The 19,963-nt window shown below is 43.0% G+C and overlaps 1 protein-coding gene across 3 annotated transcripts in view; it reads right to left on the reverse strand.

Annotated features, from left to right (window-relative positions):
* The window catches only part of rtn1b (reticulon 1b), a 47,416-nt gene extending 41,096 nt beyond the window's left edge, over positions 1–6,320 (reverse strand). Inside the window, exon 1 of one of the 3 annotated variants that reach the window (XM_031581212.1) lies at positions 5,771–6,320. In XM_031581212.1, the coding sequence (XP_031437072.1) occupies positions 5,771–5,993 (223 nt within the window). In that variant the 5' untranslated portion in view covers positions 5,994–6,320. The other 2 variants (XM_031581213.2, XM_031581214.1) reach the window with 2 other exon arrangements.
* Between the last annotated feature and the right edge of the window lie 13,643 nt (positions 6,321–19,963).

Consider the following 19,963-nt stretch of genomic DNA (forward strand, 5'->3'; position numbering starts at 1 on the left):
TCTGGGAGGGGGGTGACTGGAACTCTCCGGTTCCAGGGCTGGGTTGTTTTTTAAAGCCGAGTGACTCGGGGCACCTCCTGAGGTAACCTGGGCATTGTCTCGAAGACAGAGTATCACTGAAAAGAAGGAAACAGCGGTAATGCTAACACAATGGCTGCCTTGGCGGGGCTATTTTTGCAAGGCACAGCCAGCATTGTTTATAAGGGCTGAATATTAATTGGATGGGCTTCAATAGCTTGCCTCTCTCTAAAAGATTTTTTTTAAGGGGGAGAGGCTCTGTAAACAGAGCTTCTAAGCTTGTCGTGTGAATCAAAAGGAGTCGCTAATGTGACAGATGTAAGTCAGTACAGTTTTGTGGCCTTCTGGGGATGCTTAAGAAAGAGCTTGTTCATTACCATAAACCATTTCTGACGAATCTGAAAGATCTGCACAGTGATTTAGTACATTAAGGATTGCTATTGCTAGCTTAACAGACATGAAAAACAAGCCACAGTGACAAAGCCATGATCACTGTAAGAAGACCCAACTATGAAGTACTTCCACCATGTTCTCCTGACTAGTAAGACCTCCCCTTCCACCCTGTCTCATCCTTCCCCACTCCTGGGCCAATCTTAGGCAGGTAAGTGCCCCCTTTCGAGCTCGGTTAAGCTTTGTTCCTGTAATGAGGGAGTTGTTCCTTGCCTCAGCTGCTTTTGTGCTCTTGGGTGGTTAGGCGTCTGGTTCCTTGAAGTGCCCTCAGACAACGTTCACTGTTAATTGCACTACATAAATAAGTCAATTTGAAATAGAACTGAGAAACCTAATCCATAACATACCTTGCTCCTCCTCACCATAGAGTAAGCAGATGTGGTTGAACTCTACAAGTGGGCTGAAGCAACTAAACACTGCACACATTAATTCTGTCTTAAGCTCTCCCTTTGACAGGCCTGACAAGGCATTTCTTACTCCAAGTGCTAAATTATTCATCCAGAGAGCACAACCCTCCAAATCCCCACCTTTTAAGAAGAAGTGGACGTGACCCTGTATCAGTCAGTCAATACCAACCATCTTACTGCTCATGCTCGCTCATGCTGAGACAGCTGGGTCATTTTTGGGCGCCTCTACAACTTCCGTCAAACAAGTCAGGCCAAAAAGGCACGCTACACTGGCCCTGGCTGCGATGTCTCAGCTGTCAATCAACAGCTAACAGCGTTGCTGATGCTGCCCCTCAGTGTCTCTCGGTGGGGGTTGGCGTGCTGCTAGCAAGCTAAAACTTGTCAGTCAGTGTGATTCCACCGAGACAGTCGCAACGCTGGAATTCTGGGATCCACTTTACAGCTGTCTGTCACCAATTTTGCCCTGGACGACATTACTCAAGTCTCAGGTTGCGTGTCAGGTAAAGCAAAGAGAGAGAGATACGCAAGGGAGTTAGCCTAGCACTGTACCTTTATGTCACATTTCATGCCCATAAAGGCGGAGTCTGTGATTCTAATCCAATACAGTTTTTGTCAAATTCAGTGAATAGCTCCTAACGGTCCTCTGGTTGTCTCTCCTATGTGGAAAACGTGGTGTTCGTACACAGTCCTGGCTGTGTAAATGGGAAACAAACTTAGTAGCCCTGACTGAGCCATGCACAATTCCAGCTAGTCAATACACTGCTTCAAGAGCACAGAAGGGAGTGGTGTAATCTGATCGGCTTTTGAGCTCAAAAATAACCTTTAACTAGGACAGCAGACTGCACCTTTAACTACATCACTACATTTTCTAGGACTCTATGATGGGGTATGTTAAGGTGTGTCTTAATTGCCAGTTAGCCTTAGTGTCATCACTTGGACTTTAATGGCTATGGGTTGGCCCCCTAAAAATAGACAGCAGTTTTCAATGTGTTGCCCCCTCGCTCACCCGCATAAAGAACTCACCCGGGTGGGGAGAGACAAGAAGGAAACGTCCATTTCAAAATGCACTCTCATGAATATTTCATCACTAATGTGCTTCCACTCAAACCCATATTCAATGATTCTCCCATGGGGAAAAGTACAAGGGCCTAGCTGGACTGATCCAGCCTTTCTAGGCCTACACATTATACTCTAAAACTATATCTGATAATAAGGAAAACAAATCACTTTTTAACCAGATATATGACCGCAGACGGCATGTATATTTCATGATCAGAGGACCCAGTGCTGTGTTGTCTATGTTGACATTCAGTTGTGCTGAGCAAACAGTTGCAGTTGCTCATGGAAAACCACTCCAGTGAACCTTGACAACAAAGTGTCGTGTCAGTAGAACCGCATAGCAAAGTGGCAGATTGTGTGTCTGAAGGGGCAACGGAGGACACTGGAGACAGTCAGGGTATAAACTGATAGACAACCTGGCTGAAATCGGAGAACCTTCAACACACTAGTCTGTTCAGATATCGGACACTCACACATTCAGGTCAGAAAACTGATCTCAATGGCTCTAATGGGCAAGACTCATATAAAGCTGCTAATACAACAACAAGTCAGAGAGGGCCATGCAGTGATTAGTTCAATTGAATCTAGACTGTTTTTAAAATACAATTAGGAAATGAATGTCAGCCAAGAGCCAATGAAACTCAAGGCTTGATTGGATGCCCAGATTAAGAGCAGAGCCTTTATCAGTAGAGCTCTTGTAACTCTGTTGTCACATGGCTCAATATGGGACCACACACCCAAACAAACAAATCTACATACCCCATGATAGCCCAGACAATTTAGTTTTGTTCGGAAAAATAGCAGTGCTTTGTCTCTGTGCCTATCTCTGGCTTAGGCCAGGTAGGTCCCTTGAGGGTCTCGTTATAGCAGAGTGAGTACGAACAGAGTGCCTGTTTCATGTGAACTTGCACAGCGTCACTGTTAAGTTTAACCCTTTTTGTTGATATTATGAGTTGTGTTAGATTCCTTGACCAAGTCCTCCTCCTCATTTTTTTCTTTTATCAATTTACTGGACAGGTAAGGCATAAACTTACAGTGTGTGTTACCTGGGAATTGGACCCATGACCTTGGTGTTGTTAAGGCAGCAATAATGAGTTCTGTTCCAAAACTAGCAAGCTAACTACCTAAAAGGCATGCAAAAACCTTGCAAACACCACCAACAGCCCAGTTGACACTGATAGAAGCTTTCCAACACACTAACTGGGGTGTTTTGTCAGTATAGCTGGCAATGTCATGCTGTGAAAGCTTTTCTTCCATTTTTGCAGGGTATTCCAGCCCGGTACACAGAACTACATAGGTCATATCCTGGATGGCTAGTGGGAAAGACTCGGGTGTTTATCTGTCCTTCACATGACTATACACTATCAAAATGAATTTGAGGATGGTACTAAAACTGTTATTTTAATATCCATCTGAAGAGGCCTGCAATTTTAAGGTAAGAGGGCAAGGCACAAAATCTAAATCTGGAGACCCAAAGATGAGCACCATTGATCTGGCCTGACATTGGTTTCTTATTTCAGTCATACGAATGATTCTGCCTGGAAATATCAGGTTACTATGTTAAGAGACGCTGCAAGCATTCTAATACATTTTGCTACCACCAAGATAAGCACAAGCCATAAAGAAATGTATACTAGATTCAATAAGAACAGAAGATTCAGTGCATCCTCACCTTACCAACATGTGTGCCTTGACAACAGGTTATAATTAGCCAGCTTATTGGGTTACAAACAGTAAATTGAGAGGAACATAATACCATACATTAAGAGACACCGTTATGCTTATAATTCTTCACTGAATTTGAAGAAATTAGAAGCATTAGGCCTGCAGTAACAAACAGCCTACTTCTAGCTTAACTACAATTACAACAATGAAGAGCACTACACTAAATATAATTATATCAATATCCTCCTCCTTGCTGTGACATGCAAAACTGACAACAATTAAGCAGACAAGTAACAGATTAAGCTGCTATGTGCATAAGGTTGCCAACAACTGGGCTGTGGCCGTTTGAGTCTAGCCACAGACTAATGTCGGACCTCATGTTCTCCTTAACTGTCTGAACCAAAGTACAGAGATTTGAGTGAAAGTACACACTGCCCTAGAGACAGTCAAGGAGACAGAGAGAAAGAGAGAGACAGAAAGACAGACTCACGCGCATGCACTCACACACACAAACAGTGAGAGAGGGAGAGACTCTAACCCTAACCCTACATCCACTCCCAGACAGTGAAACACAAAGATCTGGAGACTTGGCGAATATGATTACTATAGTTAACTAAAACTATAATAACTCTGAAATGCACAATGGCTCTAATGACAGAACCATATTGATGCCTCTATGTAGCCTAAGGCTGGAATTTAATCAAGCAAGAGGGCCACCTATTTCCATCATGATTCAGACCTTGTTGACCGTGACCACTGTAGTTAACATTCTGCTCAGGATGACTGTGCAGTTCTACAGAGCACCATGGTTATTACAGTGTAAACACTGAACGCATGCCAAAGTATTTCACACATTAGAAATGACCAAACAATCGTATTTTCAATGTTGGCTTATCACTTCTTCCCACTGTCAAGCCTCTGTGACAATGATTCATTATTACGCTACATCCTGTCACGATTGTTATTGAGCAAGAAAATTTCAAGTGGGTTATTTTCACCTCATTTCAGAGATTCTGAGAAACAAAGCTTAACACAACCAAAGAGTGACTAGTCGCATTTTTTGTTTTTCAATCAAATTGCACATATGGGTAAATAAAACTGTGACTAATACCATGCCCACTGTCTGAGTTAAGACACATACGGTAAACTGCTAGAATTATGTCATAACTCGGAAAGTGCGTAAACACAACAGCGTGTTTCACATATTACCAAAAAGCATCTGAACTCTGGCTACAGTATTGTGGTGTTGCTAATGTCCTCACTTCCTTTTGCATGAGTTCCTTTCTCCGCCCTAATTACGGTGTTTAACTTGTCAAAAACATTTGACTACCACTTGCAGTTGAAACACCCGATCGTCTGTGTTTTGGTATGCAAAACTTAAATGCGTTAGGTAACGGTCTTGCGCCCGGCGTCTGGAAAGGAACATGTTTTTTCATCCAATTAGTAGCCTACAAAGGCATCTCCTTATCATGAATTATCTCATTCTAAAAGGGAAACCCATTTAGTCCCCTGACCCATTGAAGCGCTCATGTCACCCCAGTACCCCACCCCCTATCCTCCGAATACATAATGTGCCAAACGAGACTGTTACATAAATGCATTCTTTAGGCTGAGCTAACCGGACAAACTAACCAGTCACACCGTATGCACGTTTATTTGCCCACTTAAACAAACACGACAAGACAAACAGACATCGATGATACGAGCACCTATGACAACAGGTTATAGCTCTTAATGTAACTTTGTATTAAAAAACCTAAAACCGGTCAACTTGGTAAAATCGGTTGTCATTTCAGCACCATATGTCTGGCGTTCGGTGCGAATGACCCACCGATTCAACTGACGTTGTATCTATTGGACGTTTATTTACTTCACCTACCCATCCAGAATGCTTCAATATTTAAAAATCCTACAAAACAACCGAATGTAAATTCACGGTCAATAAAATATGGTGTTAACTTGGAAGAAGCTAGCTGGCATGTCAACTTACCCAGGCTGTCCATGTACCTTACTTTAACGAAGTCTGATCGGTCAGGCCACTTTGTTTGGGTGGCTAACAATTTCAGGCTAACAGGCGAGGCTTAGGATGCTGTTCAAATAGGACAACACATCAGTCGACATTAGGCTTCGGTTGCTTTAGGATGCGCTGGGCCTTAGATAGCCCGGATTACCTGTAGATGCAGTTTCCATGACAACAGGGAGCGGTTGCCGGTTGCTCTCGGGATGGTGCGAGAACTGTTTCTGTTCACTTGTTTCGTCCTCCCAGTCTTTCATTCGCTGCCCATCCAAGTCGTCGAACTGGGCTACGTTGCTCCCAAAGCGATCAATCTTCTCGAAATCGTCCCCGAACCACCCCGCCTCCGAACTTGGCTCCTCGCTCGGCTTCACTGACATGCTTGCCGAATGCTCGACGGTGCACGACGCACGCCAAACTAAAGCTGATCAAAGGAATAGAATCGCAGTGAAATTACTGAGGAAACGCTGACTACAATTCAAAGCTACTGTCACAAATATTATCGGCAGTGTTAGCGTAGCTCTACAGCAGAGCCTCACGCATGTGGAAATGGCTTGTTTAGTTCAGTTTTTCGATGCTGACGTCACCGTTGTCTGTGGCTTGTGGTGGGCAAGGATTTAGGATGGATAGAAACACTCTGTTAACCGTTTGTAGTGAGGCTGTCCATTCATTCTGGTATGGATTTGTGGCATTGAGTAACAGAAGCACAACCAATGATGGATACAAAGAGAAGACAACATGACACTATACAGTAGTAGTTGTAGCCTAATAATAATAATAGTAATAATAATAATAATAATAATGACAATGCTAAATATTTTACTGCTAGAAACAGTATAGTATATAGTTGTAGTTGCTGTTACATACCAGTAGTTAACAAAAACAAATATAACCTCACAAAATAATAAAAACACTGAAGAAAATAATGACCTATAGTAAATAATGACGCTATAGTAAATATTATATTTTACCTCACACATGTGTTTATTTTTTTAGGTTTCATAAACTCTTTGTGAGTTTGCTCCAGGTCCCATGTCAATCCATTTTAATAAAAACTAATAAGAAAATATATTTAAGACAACAGATAGTAAATGATGCTATCTAGACTTCAATAGCTAACCAGCGCCACCACGTGGTGTATGTAAGTAGAAACACTTTATCACACTATTTTCTCCAACACCAGGTTTAAACCATCCAAAATGGCTGCCAGTTTAGCTGGATTTTTGCTGAACTAATAGAATAGAATAGAATAGAATATATTTATTTGTCATTGCACAAGTACAACGAAATTGAGGTAGCAGCTCTCAGACACAAAAACAATAAAAATATAGATTGAACATATATATATACATATTTACACTATAAAAACACAAGACATATAACACAACAGAGAGACAAATACAGGTCAGTTTTGTGCATTGTTAAGTGCTATGATGGCTCTGGGATAGAAGCTGTTTCTCAGCCTGTCTGTTTTTGCTATGATGGTCCTAAGCATCTCCCTGAGGGCAACAGTTCAAATAGGTGGTAACCAGGGTGTGTTGAGTCTCTGAGGATACTGTGGGCTTTTCTGAGGCAGCGTGTTTTATAAATGTCCTCAAGAGGTGGAAGAGAGCAGCCAATTACTTTTTGCGCTGTGTTAATGACCCTCTGGAGTACCTTTCTTTCTGCTGCCGTGCAGCTGGCAAACCACAGCGAGATGCCATAGCTTAGCACTGACTCCACAGAGCAGCGGTAAAAGGACACTAACCGTTTCTTTTTTAATTTGTTCCTACTCTAACCCTCTGGGAGCGGTCTGTCAGGAAATTTCTGATCCAGTAGCAGATTTGCTGTGAGAGCCCTAAGTCCATCAGTTTGGTGACCAGTCTGCTTGGTATGATCGTGTTGAAAGCAGAGCTGAAGTCTATGAAGAGCAGCCTGGCGTAATTCCCTCTCTGTTCCACGTGTGTAAGTGTGGTGTGGAGAGCCGTGGCAATAGCATCTTCTGTAGCCCTGTTTGCTCTGTATGCAAACTGGTGGGAGTCAAAAGTGGTTGGCAGGCTTGTTGTGATGTGACTGATAGGTAGGTGTCAGTGATAGGTGATAGGTGTCAGTGCCACTGGTCGGTAGTCGTTAGGGGTGCTGGCAGTGGTCTTTTTTGGTAGAGGAATGATTGTGGAGGACTTCAGGCAGGGTGGAATCAAGCACTGGGATAGGGACTGGTTGAATATGTTGGTGAACACACCAGCCAGTTGGTCTGCACAGTCCCTCAGCACCCTCCCAGTCACACCGTCTGGTCCAGCAGCTTTTCTTGGGTTCACTGCCCGCAGAACACGCCTTACCTCCTGTGCCTGCACTGTGAGGGTGTGGCTACAGGGGTCTAGTGGAAGTGGCGTGGTCACATCCGGTGTATCAACTTCAAAGCGTGTGAAGAAGCAGTTTAGCTCAGCCAGCGAGTCATCACCGTCGGCTGCAGTTAGGTTGCTGGACCTGTAGTTGGTGATGTGTTGGACCCCTTGCCACACCTGCCGTATGTTGTTGCTGCTGAAGTGGTCCTCAATCCTCCTCTTGTATGCTGTTTTGGCCTCCCTGATGCCCCTCCTCAGGTTGGCTCTGGCAGTCCTGTACTGTGCCTCATCCCCAGACCTGAAGGCGCCGCTCCTCTCCTTCAACAGCACTTTGACTTCTTTTGTCATCCAGGGCTTCTGGTTAGGATACACCCGGATGCGCCTGTCCACTGTGACAGTGTCGACACAGTGTTTGATGTAGCACAAAACAGTCGAGGTGTACACTTCCAGGTCCTGGTGCTTGAAAATATCCCAGTTGGTGGTTTCAAAACAGTCCTGCAGCTGCTGAGAGGCATCATCAGGCCAAGTCTTAATAGTCTTTGTTGTGGGGGCTTTTTTCTTAAGGGGGGTGTATGCCGGTAAGAGTAGTAGGGACATGTGATCAGACAAGCCAAGGTGGGGTAGCTGTGTAGCCCTGTAACCATGCTTGATATTTGAGTAGGCTTTATCCAGTGTATTTTCTCCCCTGGTAGCACATTTTATGTGTTGGTAGAACTTAGGGAGCACTACTTTCAAATCAGCGTGGTTGAAGTCGCCTGCTATCACGTGTACTGCCTCTGGATAGGTGTTTTGTTTAAGGCTGATGGCATTGTACAAGTGACTAAGGGCTGACTTGGCATTAGCATCCGTTGGTATATACACAGCAGTCACCATGACAACAGTAAACTCCCGTGGGAGGAACGTGGGTCTGCATTTAACAGTTAAATACTCGAGGTCTGGAGAGCAGTGGCTATCGATGGTCGTTGCGTTGGTACACCAGTTGTTGTTGACATAAATGCATAGCCCCCCTCCTCTGCTCTTACCGGAGTTACTGTTCCTGTCCTGGCGATGAGCTGTGCGTCCTGCTAGCTCTATGGCCGTATCTGGAATGGATGAGTGGAGCCAGGTCTCCGTTATCAGCAGAATGCAACAGTCCTGTACGAGTCTGTTTGCTGCCATCTGTAGCTTCAGCTCATCCATTTTATTTGTGATGGATCTGGCTCCCACATTTTTCATAGCAGGCCCCCCTCTGACACTGCTTCCCCCACTCCCATGGTGCAAAGATTGAAACACTCACATATTACCTGCAGTTTAACTTTCAATAAACAGATGCCCATCAGCTGCTGCATTTCATTTCAGGAATATTGTTTCCACATTTTCAGATTAATTTCATCAATCAGTTAAAAACAAATATTGATTCAGTTGTGCTGCTGCCATCACCCTGCCTTTAAGTATCTTTGCTCCATCTGCTGTCTCGGAGACTCATACCCTCAATCTGCCTCTGCACACTTCAAATGTTAAGCGACATCTCTGCTATACCTTGCTGCAGTCTGAGAGGCTTTACACCTCACCCTGCCTTTGGTGTATTTCCTCTACCAGCTGTCTCAGAGGCTCTAAACTTCACTCTGCCTCTGCAAAGTCCGAAGTTTTGGCTACATCTCTGCTATATCTTCTTGATATCTGAGAGGATCAAAACTTCACCCTGCCTCAGATCAGGCAAAGTTTTGGCCGTATCTCTGCTATACTTTGATGCTATCTGAGAGGCCTGGAATCTTATCTTGCTTTTAGTTTCTTTGCTTTATCTGCTGTCTCAGGCTTGAAACCTCACTCTGCCTCTACACTTAACAATTTCAGCTACTTCTCAAACACTCATCTGGTTTCGGTAAATCCAAAGTGTGGCTAAATGCTATACCTGAGAGAAAACCCATGAACTGCCTTTTGCTCTATGTTTTCTCTTAGAGGACTGAATCCTCACCCTGCCTCTGCAAAGACCAACGTTTTGACTAAAACTGCTATACCTTCTATTGAACTGAGAGGTTTAAAACCTGCTTAAAATCTATTGTCTAAGAGGTTTAAAACCTCACCCTTTTAGTGTATTTCCACTACCTGCTGTCTGAGGCTTTAGACCTCACCCTGCCTCCGCAAACTCCAAAGTTTTGTCTACATCTCCACTATACATTCTAGCTACCTGAGAGGTTTGGAACCTCATGGTAATTGTCTAATACCAAAGATACATGGAGTCAAGGGGATGATTTTCGAAACAAGGTTTATTCTTGGTTACACCTGAGGATTTACCTGCATCTCTGATTAGACAATGAAACAGTCTAAGTTTAAATGTCCTAAACAAAAGAATGTGGCAACTAGCAGCTCCAACCCTATGTTAATATGTATCAGGCAGCTACGCTGATACAGGAACTGCCACAATGTTGGTTCAAGGGGGAAGTTATAAATAAATACATATTGCAGATCATGGGTAGAGCACTAACAACAACAATAAATGAGAGCAGAGACAGCTATCAATATGATAGCAATGGACCCCAAAGGAAACGTAAGGGGTCCATCCCCCCGAGAGAGTCCATGAAATCCTCTATGCCTTATTGCAGGGGTTCTTAAACTTTTGCAAGCTGGGCCCCCCCAAAGCTGGTTAGGGGTAGTTGGGACCCCCCCCCCACCCCCTCGCGGCCCGCCGCCAACGCCCTCAACTACACCACCATATATAGATAGATAGATAGATAGATAGATAGATAGCATATTGTTATTGATAGGCCTGGCATGTCAAGGTTAGGCTATTGTTATTGTTAGGCCCATACAGACAATTATTATTACTATTTATTATTATTATTATTATTATTATTATTATCAGTAATAGTAGGCCTATTAGTAGGCTATTCATTATTATCACCATCATTATGTTATTATTATTATAATGAATGATTATCGACCAATTATTATTATTATTGTATTATTATTATTATCATAATACTAATAATAATAAGTGTTATTATTGATATCATTAGGATACTGATATTATCATGGGCTTCTTATGATCTTTACAAAAAAAATCCTACAGGTCTGTCAATGTGAGACATGAGCCTGCTTTGCCCTGCAAAGGTCCTCAAATCTTGGGGCAATGTTTGACAAACATATCCTCAGGTCATCCTCGATCTGTGCGGGGTTGCGGTATTTAGTTTTGAGTGCAGTCAGTTTTGAAAAGCCTGCCTCGCACAAATATGTCGATGCGAAAAGGAGGAGCATTTTTAAAGCTATGTCGCAAAGCTGATCATTGCTACCCAGAATGACGAAAGAGGGGAGATGCTTAAGTCTACTGTCACTCTTCAGCTGCTCTTTCATGTCTATTGACAGCTCGTCTGCTAAGCAGAGAAATGGACCCCGAACTCAGGCGAATGAACGGTAGTCCTCTTTGAAATAGGACCCAAACTGATTTCTGATATTCAGCGTGATACAGTATCATTTGATATAGGTATTGCGCTGAGTTTAGCAGCTGCAATGTCTCCTATCATTATTCTACACGTCCTGCGTGGCCGGCAAAATCAGTGTTTCGGCAATTGTATGGGGTTTGCCAAGCTTAGCAATTCTATGAGCAACTACATAAGATGCCTCCAGACACTGTTTGGAGACAGTGCTATGCTTGGAGATGGTGGTTTGTTGTTGCTGGAGGCTATCACGTTTATGTTTAAAGAAGTCCACAGGCTTCTCTTTCTGACTTTTACGAATCAGAAACGTGTCCATAGTTGTGTTTATTTGCTGATACAGTGTGTGTGAAGTTAATAAAGTTCTAATTTCAACGTCGTGTTCTTGTGAGTGTGTTTATACGTGAGGCTGTGAACGACTTGCACACGAATAATGGATAAGGCTGTGCTAGGCAATGGTTCCTAACAAAACGAACTGTACACATTGTAGACAGGGACAGCACAAAATAGTATTCAAGTGCTGGTGTTTTATTTGTTGCAACACGGTGGATGATCAAAAAATGTAAAGGTAGGTGTTAGCTGCTGGTAGGCTAGCTGCAGTTGGAAGAAGGTAGCTAGCTAGAAGGCTAGCTCTCGGGGCTACAAGCTTTTTAAAAAGACTGGAGCAAATTACTCCTTAGAATAGGCTAGACTTACTGCAAGAGCAGTAAGGTATTACTAAGGAAGGAGTGAGTTTATAAACTGTTTATGAAGCAATTAATATCTGAATGACAGAGGAAACAAGTGAAATCGAACAAACTCTGCAGAGTGTCGTCAGGGTGAGGGCTTACCATGCCTGCGTTTTTTTTTATACTCGGAAGCGTAAGTACAACTCGTGTTCAAATTACAAGACTCCGTTTTGATTGGTGGATCAGGAGCAAAACAGTATTTGATTTGTTTGGGTCAGTCCAGCCCCTTGCATTTCGCCTCTGAGGGAGCTTTCACTAACCAGTGACAGGTCGGCGGTGTTTTATTTTTTTCTCCGTCTCTGACATCGCGCCCCCCCCTGGAGAGTGTTCGCGCCACCCACTTTGAGAACCACTGCCTTATTGCAATGAATTTGGAGATAAACCCTGATTTACATGAATGTTTTGGTTAGATTGTATCACAGCTCGGTCCAAATCTTGAACAGAACTAGTCACATGAGGAATATAAATAGAGTATTCCTTATCGATGACTTTGCACATACCACCTTGTGAAGCAAACAGGTGATCTAAGGCCATTTGGTTCTGTACTGCCAATTCACAAGCTGCTGTTAATTCAGCTTGTATGTGACAATAAGTATTATATGAACATTAATAGGAATGTGCTTTAAATATGTAATAGTATAAATGGTATAAACTGCGGTGGTGTCATTGCAGCCACAGTCGACTCCTCTTCATCAATGTTGAAACAGTGTGTGTGTGTGTGTGTGTCTTCCTTTGGAGGGGGTGGAGCAGGTGCTCCAGAGTATGCATCACAGTCCCAGGAATAAGGCTTGATGTGTGGGGTGTCTTAATGGTGCTGTTTTGAATTGAAAAATGTTCTCCGTCTCTCGTTCGACATGTGGCGGCTGTTTGTTTCACATCAGAATATCCCCCAACCATGAGAGGCCAGAGGAACAGTCTACCCACCCAGGTGGTTCCTAGGGTCCATGACAAGTGAGCCCAGCAGTTTTTTCCATTCCCAGTTTACCTTCACCAATGAACATGTGGTGGATACCCCGGTATCGGCGTGATTGGAGCTAGCATTACCACCTTTCCCTCCTTCATCCATAAGCCTTGCTCCTCTCATGATCTTATCAAGATAGTAGGAGTAGTAGTAGTCAGATAAGCCTATTGCAAATCCTGCAAACTCATCAACTCCACACATGAAAAAGCTGCTCTCTGTTATCTGCTGTGTGGGCTTACTATTACTATCACCATCCCCCTTTCTGATCTGCGGCAGCTTTTTTATCCATATCCATCACCTGTCGTGAGCTGGGACAGCAAGGACTTTGCCTTGATGCTTTGGCCCAGTCGATCCACTGTCACTTTTTAGTAGCAGCCCGTCTGTCTGTGATAAAGTAGAAGTATTACAGGGATAGTCAGTCCTTGATCAGACAGGCCTTAGGTCATCAGGCACTGGCAAGGAGAAGTTTGGCTGTAGTGACCCCTCAGCCTTGGTCTCCCTGTGGGTCTCCAGTTCCAACCGCTGCTGCGTGTTCAGCTTCCATACGGGTGAACCCAGAGCCCCCAGCAACCAGGGCTAAAGGATCTCTCCAAGGTGGGCCCACCCCTCACCCGGTGCTGTGTGTTTAGCTCCACCAGGCTCAAGATGGCCGACCCCAGGGGCACGGACCCTCTGTGTGCAGTCTCTACTATGGCAAGGAATGCTGGATCATAGAGAAAATATGTAGGTGACAAACACTTGGAAATAGACATGATTGATGGGAATTGTGATACAATAGCCCCTAATTTGTTTAGTTTTTTAGACTGTCAAAGTCTACACTCTTTGGTAGCATACAGACTAGTGGTGATGAGGGACAGGGAAGGGTTAACATGTTGTCCACTATGACATGTGGTATCATGCTGTCATTATATAATATACATACATACATCATATAATATCAAATGGTACTGAATATTATAGTTTAAGATGGTTGAAATAGGTTATAAACGAGCAGTAACTTCATAGTTTAGTTCTCTTTCCAAACTGGCGTCCTGACCTTCACACCTATGCTCCAAAATAACAACCCTTCAAACACACTCACACATGCAGCCTATACAGCCTTAAGATTCAATGTGCTGTGCTGTGTGCAGTTGTTTTGCATACTGACAGTATCAGCAGGGGTGCCCGCTGCGGCAACTGTGAAGTGGTCTCCTGAAGAGAAGGGAGACGAGAAGAGTTAAACTCGTGGGACAAAAGAATGGTTATTTAGGCAAGAGGGACCAGAGACTGTCAGGAAAAAACAAAACATTGCAAAGCAGGAACTTTAAAGGGTGATCTGTCATTGATCACTAATGACTTCACTTCACCAAGAAACATTATCATGATTTTGGAAATGACTGCACAGATTCTAAGATATTTAAATATTTTAAGATAATTAGATATTCTCTGTTGTAGTGCAAGTTACCTTGATAAAATGCAGATTACATATTTCACAGTTCATTAAGTCTTTGTGCTGGGCACAATCAATTTGAGATCTTCATAATCTACATTACACATAATGTACATTTGAAGTTGTACACACGTCCATGACAATAATTAGAGTCTTAAATCAGTTACACCTGTAGTTAGGATTTTTTTTTCAGCACGAAACTGCTAAAGCCATCTTTGACATATTTCCAACGCAACCAATCTTCCCTTTCAAAACAGTCAATGGTCAGATGTATTGATGTGTTCTCATTTAAAGTTTGAATTTCATACATACCACAGTAGCTGACCAGCACACACACATTCACTCACTTAAGGCCCGTGTCAACTAACAAAGGGGAACAAGGACAAGCTAGACTCATGTAAGGTGCATCACATACACAACATATAACAAATAGCCTATAATTTAATGAAAAATCTGCCTCTTCAATATTCAATGGTGTATCCAGACAGTTAGACATTGGCCAACTACTGAACAATCAGCATGGGATGTTTTAAAAGGAAAGGAAAATAATGCTGTTTATACATGTGCAGTTGCTACCGAAAGACAAGCTTGCCATGTAAGCTTCATGTAAGTCTCCCTTGAATAACACAGGGTGAGACAACATTGTCCAAAGACTTACAGCCCCAAACATGCCAAATTCCCAGTTGAAGCAGGGACCAACCCATGGGTCAGACACATAACACGGCCAAACACACACAGCGCTTCGCGGCAAATATCAAGATTGATTCATGATCCTGATTGGCCATTTCAAATGACTGGTCTCCACAATTTAACTTAAACAAGTTAATAAATTCATGAATTCAAATTTATCGGCCAAAGACAATTTTTCATACACGCTTTGTGGACCAAATGCCCGAAGTGGAACTCAAAATAGAGCCCAATGGAGTCTGTTAAGGCCTGAATGGAGCTCACTGCCAAACTGTGAATACAACTCTTCTATATCCTCTAGCTACCTGAGAGAAATGAAACCTCACCCCGCTTTTAGTATCATTGCCCTCTGCGCTATTTCACATGCCCAAAGCCTTCCACTGCCTCTACAAATTTTGTCAACATCTCTGCTGTACCTTCTAACTACCTGAGAGGCTCGAAACCTCACCCTTTCAAAGTGTGGCTACATGTCTTTTATACCCTCTAGCTACCTGAGAGGCCTACAACCTCACCCTTCCATTCATAACTCCTTGAGTGGTCTGAGAGGCTCGAAACCTCAACCTGCTAAAGTCTAGCTACATCTCTTGTATACCCTCTAGCTACCTTAGAGGCACGAAACCTCACCCTACCATCAGTTTCATGGTTCTTTCTGCTGTCTGAGAGGTTTGAAATCTCACCCTGCTAAAGTCTAGCTACATCTCTTGTATACCCTCTAGCTACCTTAGAGGCATGAAACCTCACCCTACCTTCAGTTTCTTTGCTCCTTCTGCTTTCTGAGAGGTTTGAAACCTCACCCTGCTAAGGTCTAGCTACTTCTCTTCTATACCCTCTAGCTACCTGTGTGAGAGGTTCAAAAAACCTTACTCTTATAAAGTCTAGCTACATCTCTTCTATACCCTCTAGCTACCTGAAAGGCACAAAATCTCCCCCTACCTTCAGCTAAATTGTTCTTTCTGATGTCTCAGAGGTTCGAAACCTCACCCTGCCTTAAGTTTCCTCACTCTTTCTGATGTCTGAGAGGTTCGAAAACCTCACCCTGCTAAAGTCTAGCTTCATCTCTTCTATACCCTCTCGCTACCTTTGAGGCACGAAACCTCACCCTACCATGAGTTTCATGGTTCTTTCTGCTGTCTGAGAGGTTTGAAACCTCACCCTGCTAAAGTCTAGCTACATCCCTTCTATACCCTCTAGCTACCTGAGAGGCACAAAACCTCACCTTACCTTCAGTTTCATCACTCTTTCTGCTGTTTGAGAGGTTCTTATCCTCACCCTACCTTCAGTTTCCTTACTCTTTCTGATGTCTGAGAGGTTCGAAACCTCACCCTGCCTTCAGTTTCCTCACTCTTTCTGATGTCTCAGAGGTTTGAAACCTCACCCTGCTAAAGTCTAGCTTCATCTCTTCTATACCCTCTAGCTACCTGAGGCACAGAACCTCACCCTACCATCAGTTTCATGGTTCTTTCTGCTGTCTGAGAGGTTCAAAACCTAGCTAAAGTCTAGCTACATCTCTTCTATGCCTTTTTGCTATCTTAGAGGCACGAAACCTCACCCTACCTTGAGTTTCCTCGCTCCTTCTGCTTTCTGAGAGGTTTGAAACCTTGCCCTGCTAAAGTCTAGCTACATCTCTTCTATACCCTCTAGCTACCTGAGAGGCACAAAACCTCACCTTACCTTCAGTTTCCTTACTCTTTCTGATGTCTGAGAGGTTCGAAACCTCACGCTGCCTTCAGTTTCCTCACTCTTTCTGATGTCTAAGAGGTTCAAAACCTCATTCCTTCTGCTTTCTGAGAGGTTTGAAACCTCACCCTGCTAAAGTCTAGCTACTTCTCTTCTATACCCTCTAGCTACCTGTGTGAGAGGTTCAAAAAACCTTACTCTTATAAAGTCTAGCTACATCTCTTTTATACCCTCTAGCTACCTGAGAGACACAAAATCTCCCCCTACCTTCAGTTAAATTGTTCTTTCTGCTGTCTGAGAGGTTCGAAACTCACCCTGCGAAAGTCTAGCTACATCTCTTCTATACCCTCTAGCTACCTTAGAGGCACGAAACCTCACCTTACCTTCAGTTTCCTTACTCTTTCTGATGTCTCAGAGGTTCGAAACCTCACCCTGCTAAAGTCTAGCTACATCTCTTCTATACCCCCTAGCTACCTTAGAGGCACGAAACTACACCCTACCTTCAGTTTCCTTGCTCTTTCTGATGTCTGAGAGGTTCAAAACCTCACCCTGCCTTCAGTTTCCTCACTCTTTCTGATGTCTGAGATGTTCGAAACCTCACCCTGCTAAAGTCTAGCTACATCTCTTCTATACCCTCTAGCTACCTGAGAGGCACGGAACCTCTCCCTACGATCAGTTTCATCGTTCTTTCAGCTGTCTGAGCGGTTCGAAACCTCACCCTTTTAAAGTCTAGCTACATTTCTTCTATACCCTCTAGCTACCTTAGAGGCACGAAAACTCACCGTACCTTCAGTTAATTTGTTCTTTCTGCTGTCTGAGAGGTTCGAAACCTCACCCTGCTAAAGTCTAGCTACATCTCTTCTATACCCTCTAGCTACCTGAGAGGCATGGAACCTCACCCTACCATAAGTTTCATCGTTCTTTCTGCTGTCTGAGAGGCACAAAACCTCACCCTACCTTCAGTTTCCTCGCTCCTTCTGCTTTCTGACAGTTTTGAAACTTCACCCTGCTAAAGTCTAGCTACATCTCTTCTATACCCTCTAGCTACCTTAGATGCACGAAACCTCACCCTACCTTCAGTTAATGTGCTCTTTCTGCTGTCTGAGAGGTTCGAAACCTCATCCTGCTAAAGTCTAGCTATATCTCTTCTATACCCTCTAGCTACCTTAGTGGTTTGAAACCTCAGCCTGCCTTCAGTTACAGTTGTATTGAAAACCGTACAAATTGTAACAGTAGTAAATTACTTCTGTACATTGTATGTTCTCACCATTTAGTTACATTGCAATTTAATTGGTCAGTTTGACTGTATGTCACAAATACGTTATGTGTGTGTGGGTGGGGCATCATACATTACAGTTAGTGTTAGGGTTAGGTTTAATCTTAATTAGACAATGCATGATCGTGTCTGAATGTATGTGTGGACTTACCTGTAGAATTATGCAGCAACTTAGATTTGCACTGGTACTTACCAGATGATTGCCAACATCTGTTGGGAAACTGTAGGCGTAGCTACACACCAACACTATATTTCTAAAGCCAGACATGCAGCACCAGGACCTGCAACCTCCAGATCGCCATCTTCTCTAACTGTAATACGCTAGTTTTAACCTTAGTGCTTGAGTAAGGGTTGAAATGGCATTTACTTAAACCCTTTGAATTAATTTCTCAAACAGATTATACCTCTGATCACATAAAGTCAACTGAAGGTTTCCCACCATCTGAAGGTTTTCTTACCTTACCCCATCACCACGTCAGTTTTTGGCCTCCTGGCGTAGTGGAACTCTTCAGTGAAGGAAAGAAGATGGGCCCTGGTGGTAATCAGAGCCCATCAGATATCAGGTGGAATACTATTGAGCATAAATATAGATATATATATACAGTCCTTTACGTATACCTTCCGAACTATACGTTATAATCTATATAATTATAATGTTATAATATAATATTCCGCCATATCACTGGTGAAATTACAATTTAGTCAGATAAGCCGTATAAGAAATGTCCACCTCCTCTCTTCAGTCTCATATCATGAAATGAACCTCTTTTTGTGAAAGTAAACAAAAGAATCGTATCTCCTTAGCAACCTGTCCACAGGTGTATGTGACATATTTAGAATTCTCCCAGTCATTTAGTTCCACATGAATGTGATAGATGTGATGTCACAAAAGAGAACACAGAGTCACCATTAATCTGTATTATATACTATATTGAACCAAACTGAACTTCTAATGCTGATTTTGAACAGTTGATTTCCAGCTGTGGGAACATTTTGTATTCTGGTCCTTTTTTTCAGTATATTTCAGATGTGTTTCCACATGTGCTTATTCCTGCATTTAAAATAGATGAGGTACCTAAAACGATCCCAACATCAATTTTCAGTGCGTGAATAGTGTCTATTTAATTAAACAATAAAATGAGATTTCAACTATCTGTTCTCTGCAGCCCTGTAGTGTACTATGCATTTTTCCCTTTAGTAGTTAGTAATGCGTACAGTAACTCTCTCTCCCTCTTTCACACAGGAATTCCATAAACATGCAAGGTCTCATCATGCGTTCAGGCAGCTGAACTTCCCACTTCCGAGTTGAGCGTTCACATAATGACAGCAAGCAGACAACGATTTTGACAGTTAGGCAACGTTAAGTTAGCTAGCTAGCCAGAATGTTAACATTAGACAAAAAGTAAACTGCTAAGTATTGTTTATCACAATCACCTGCGCCAATGAGTACAACCTAAATAAACAATGAAATTACTTATTTGTGCGCAGAGCAAGTATATGTTTTTATCTTTCACCACAGATGTATCATGTAGAGTGATGTCAAACCTACTTCTTGGAGCTTTCAAGAATCTCCCACTTTCCTGGTGGGTTGTTCCGAGTTTGACAGGCGTTCAGGCGTATTATCACACTAAGAGGTCGGAACTTTTCCACTTCCCAGTTGCTCGAATGCACCTTCATGCCAGTTAACCTGACCATGAACTATCCTAGCCATTTCTACTGAAGTCTAGGGTGACCAGACCTTTTCGAGACCTAAAAAATGCGTCCGGCAGGGATTCCAAAATCGTCCACCTTCTTGCTCGAGCTTGGAGCTCTGACTGTAGAGAGAACTGTCATCGGTCGACCGCCTTCCCAGTGTTGC

This window comes from Clupea harengus, chromosome 15, assembly GCF_900700415.2.
Source record: "Clupea harengus chromosome 15, Ch_v2.0.2, whole genome shotgun sequence".
Taxonomy (NCBI): Eukaryota; Metazoa; Chordata; class Actinopteri; order Clupeiformes; family Clupeidae; genus Clupea; species Clupea harengus.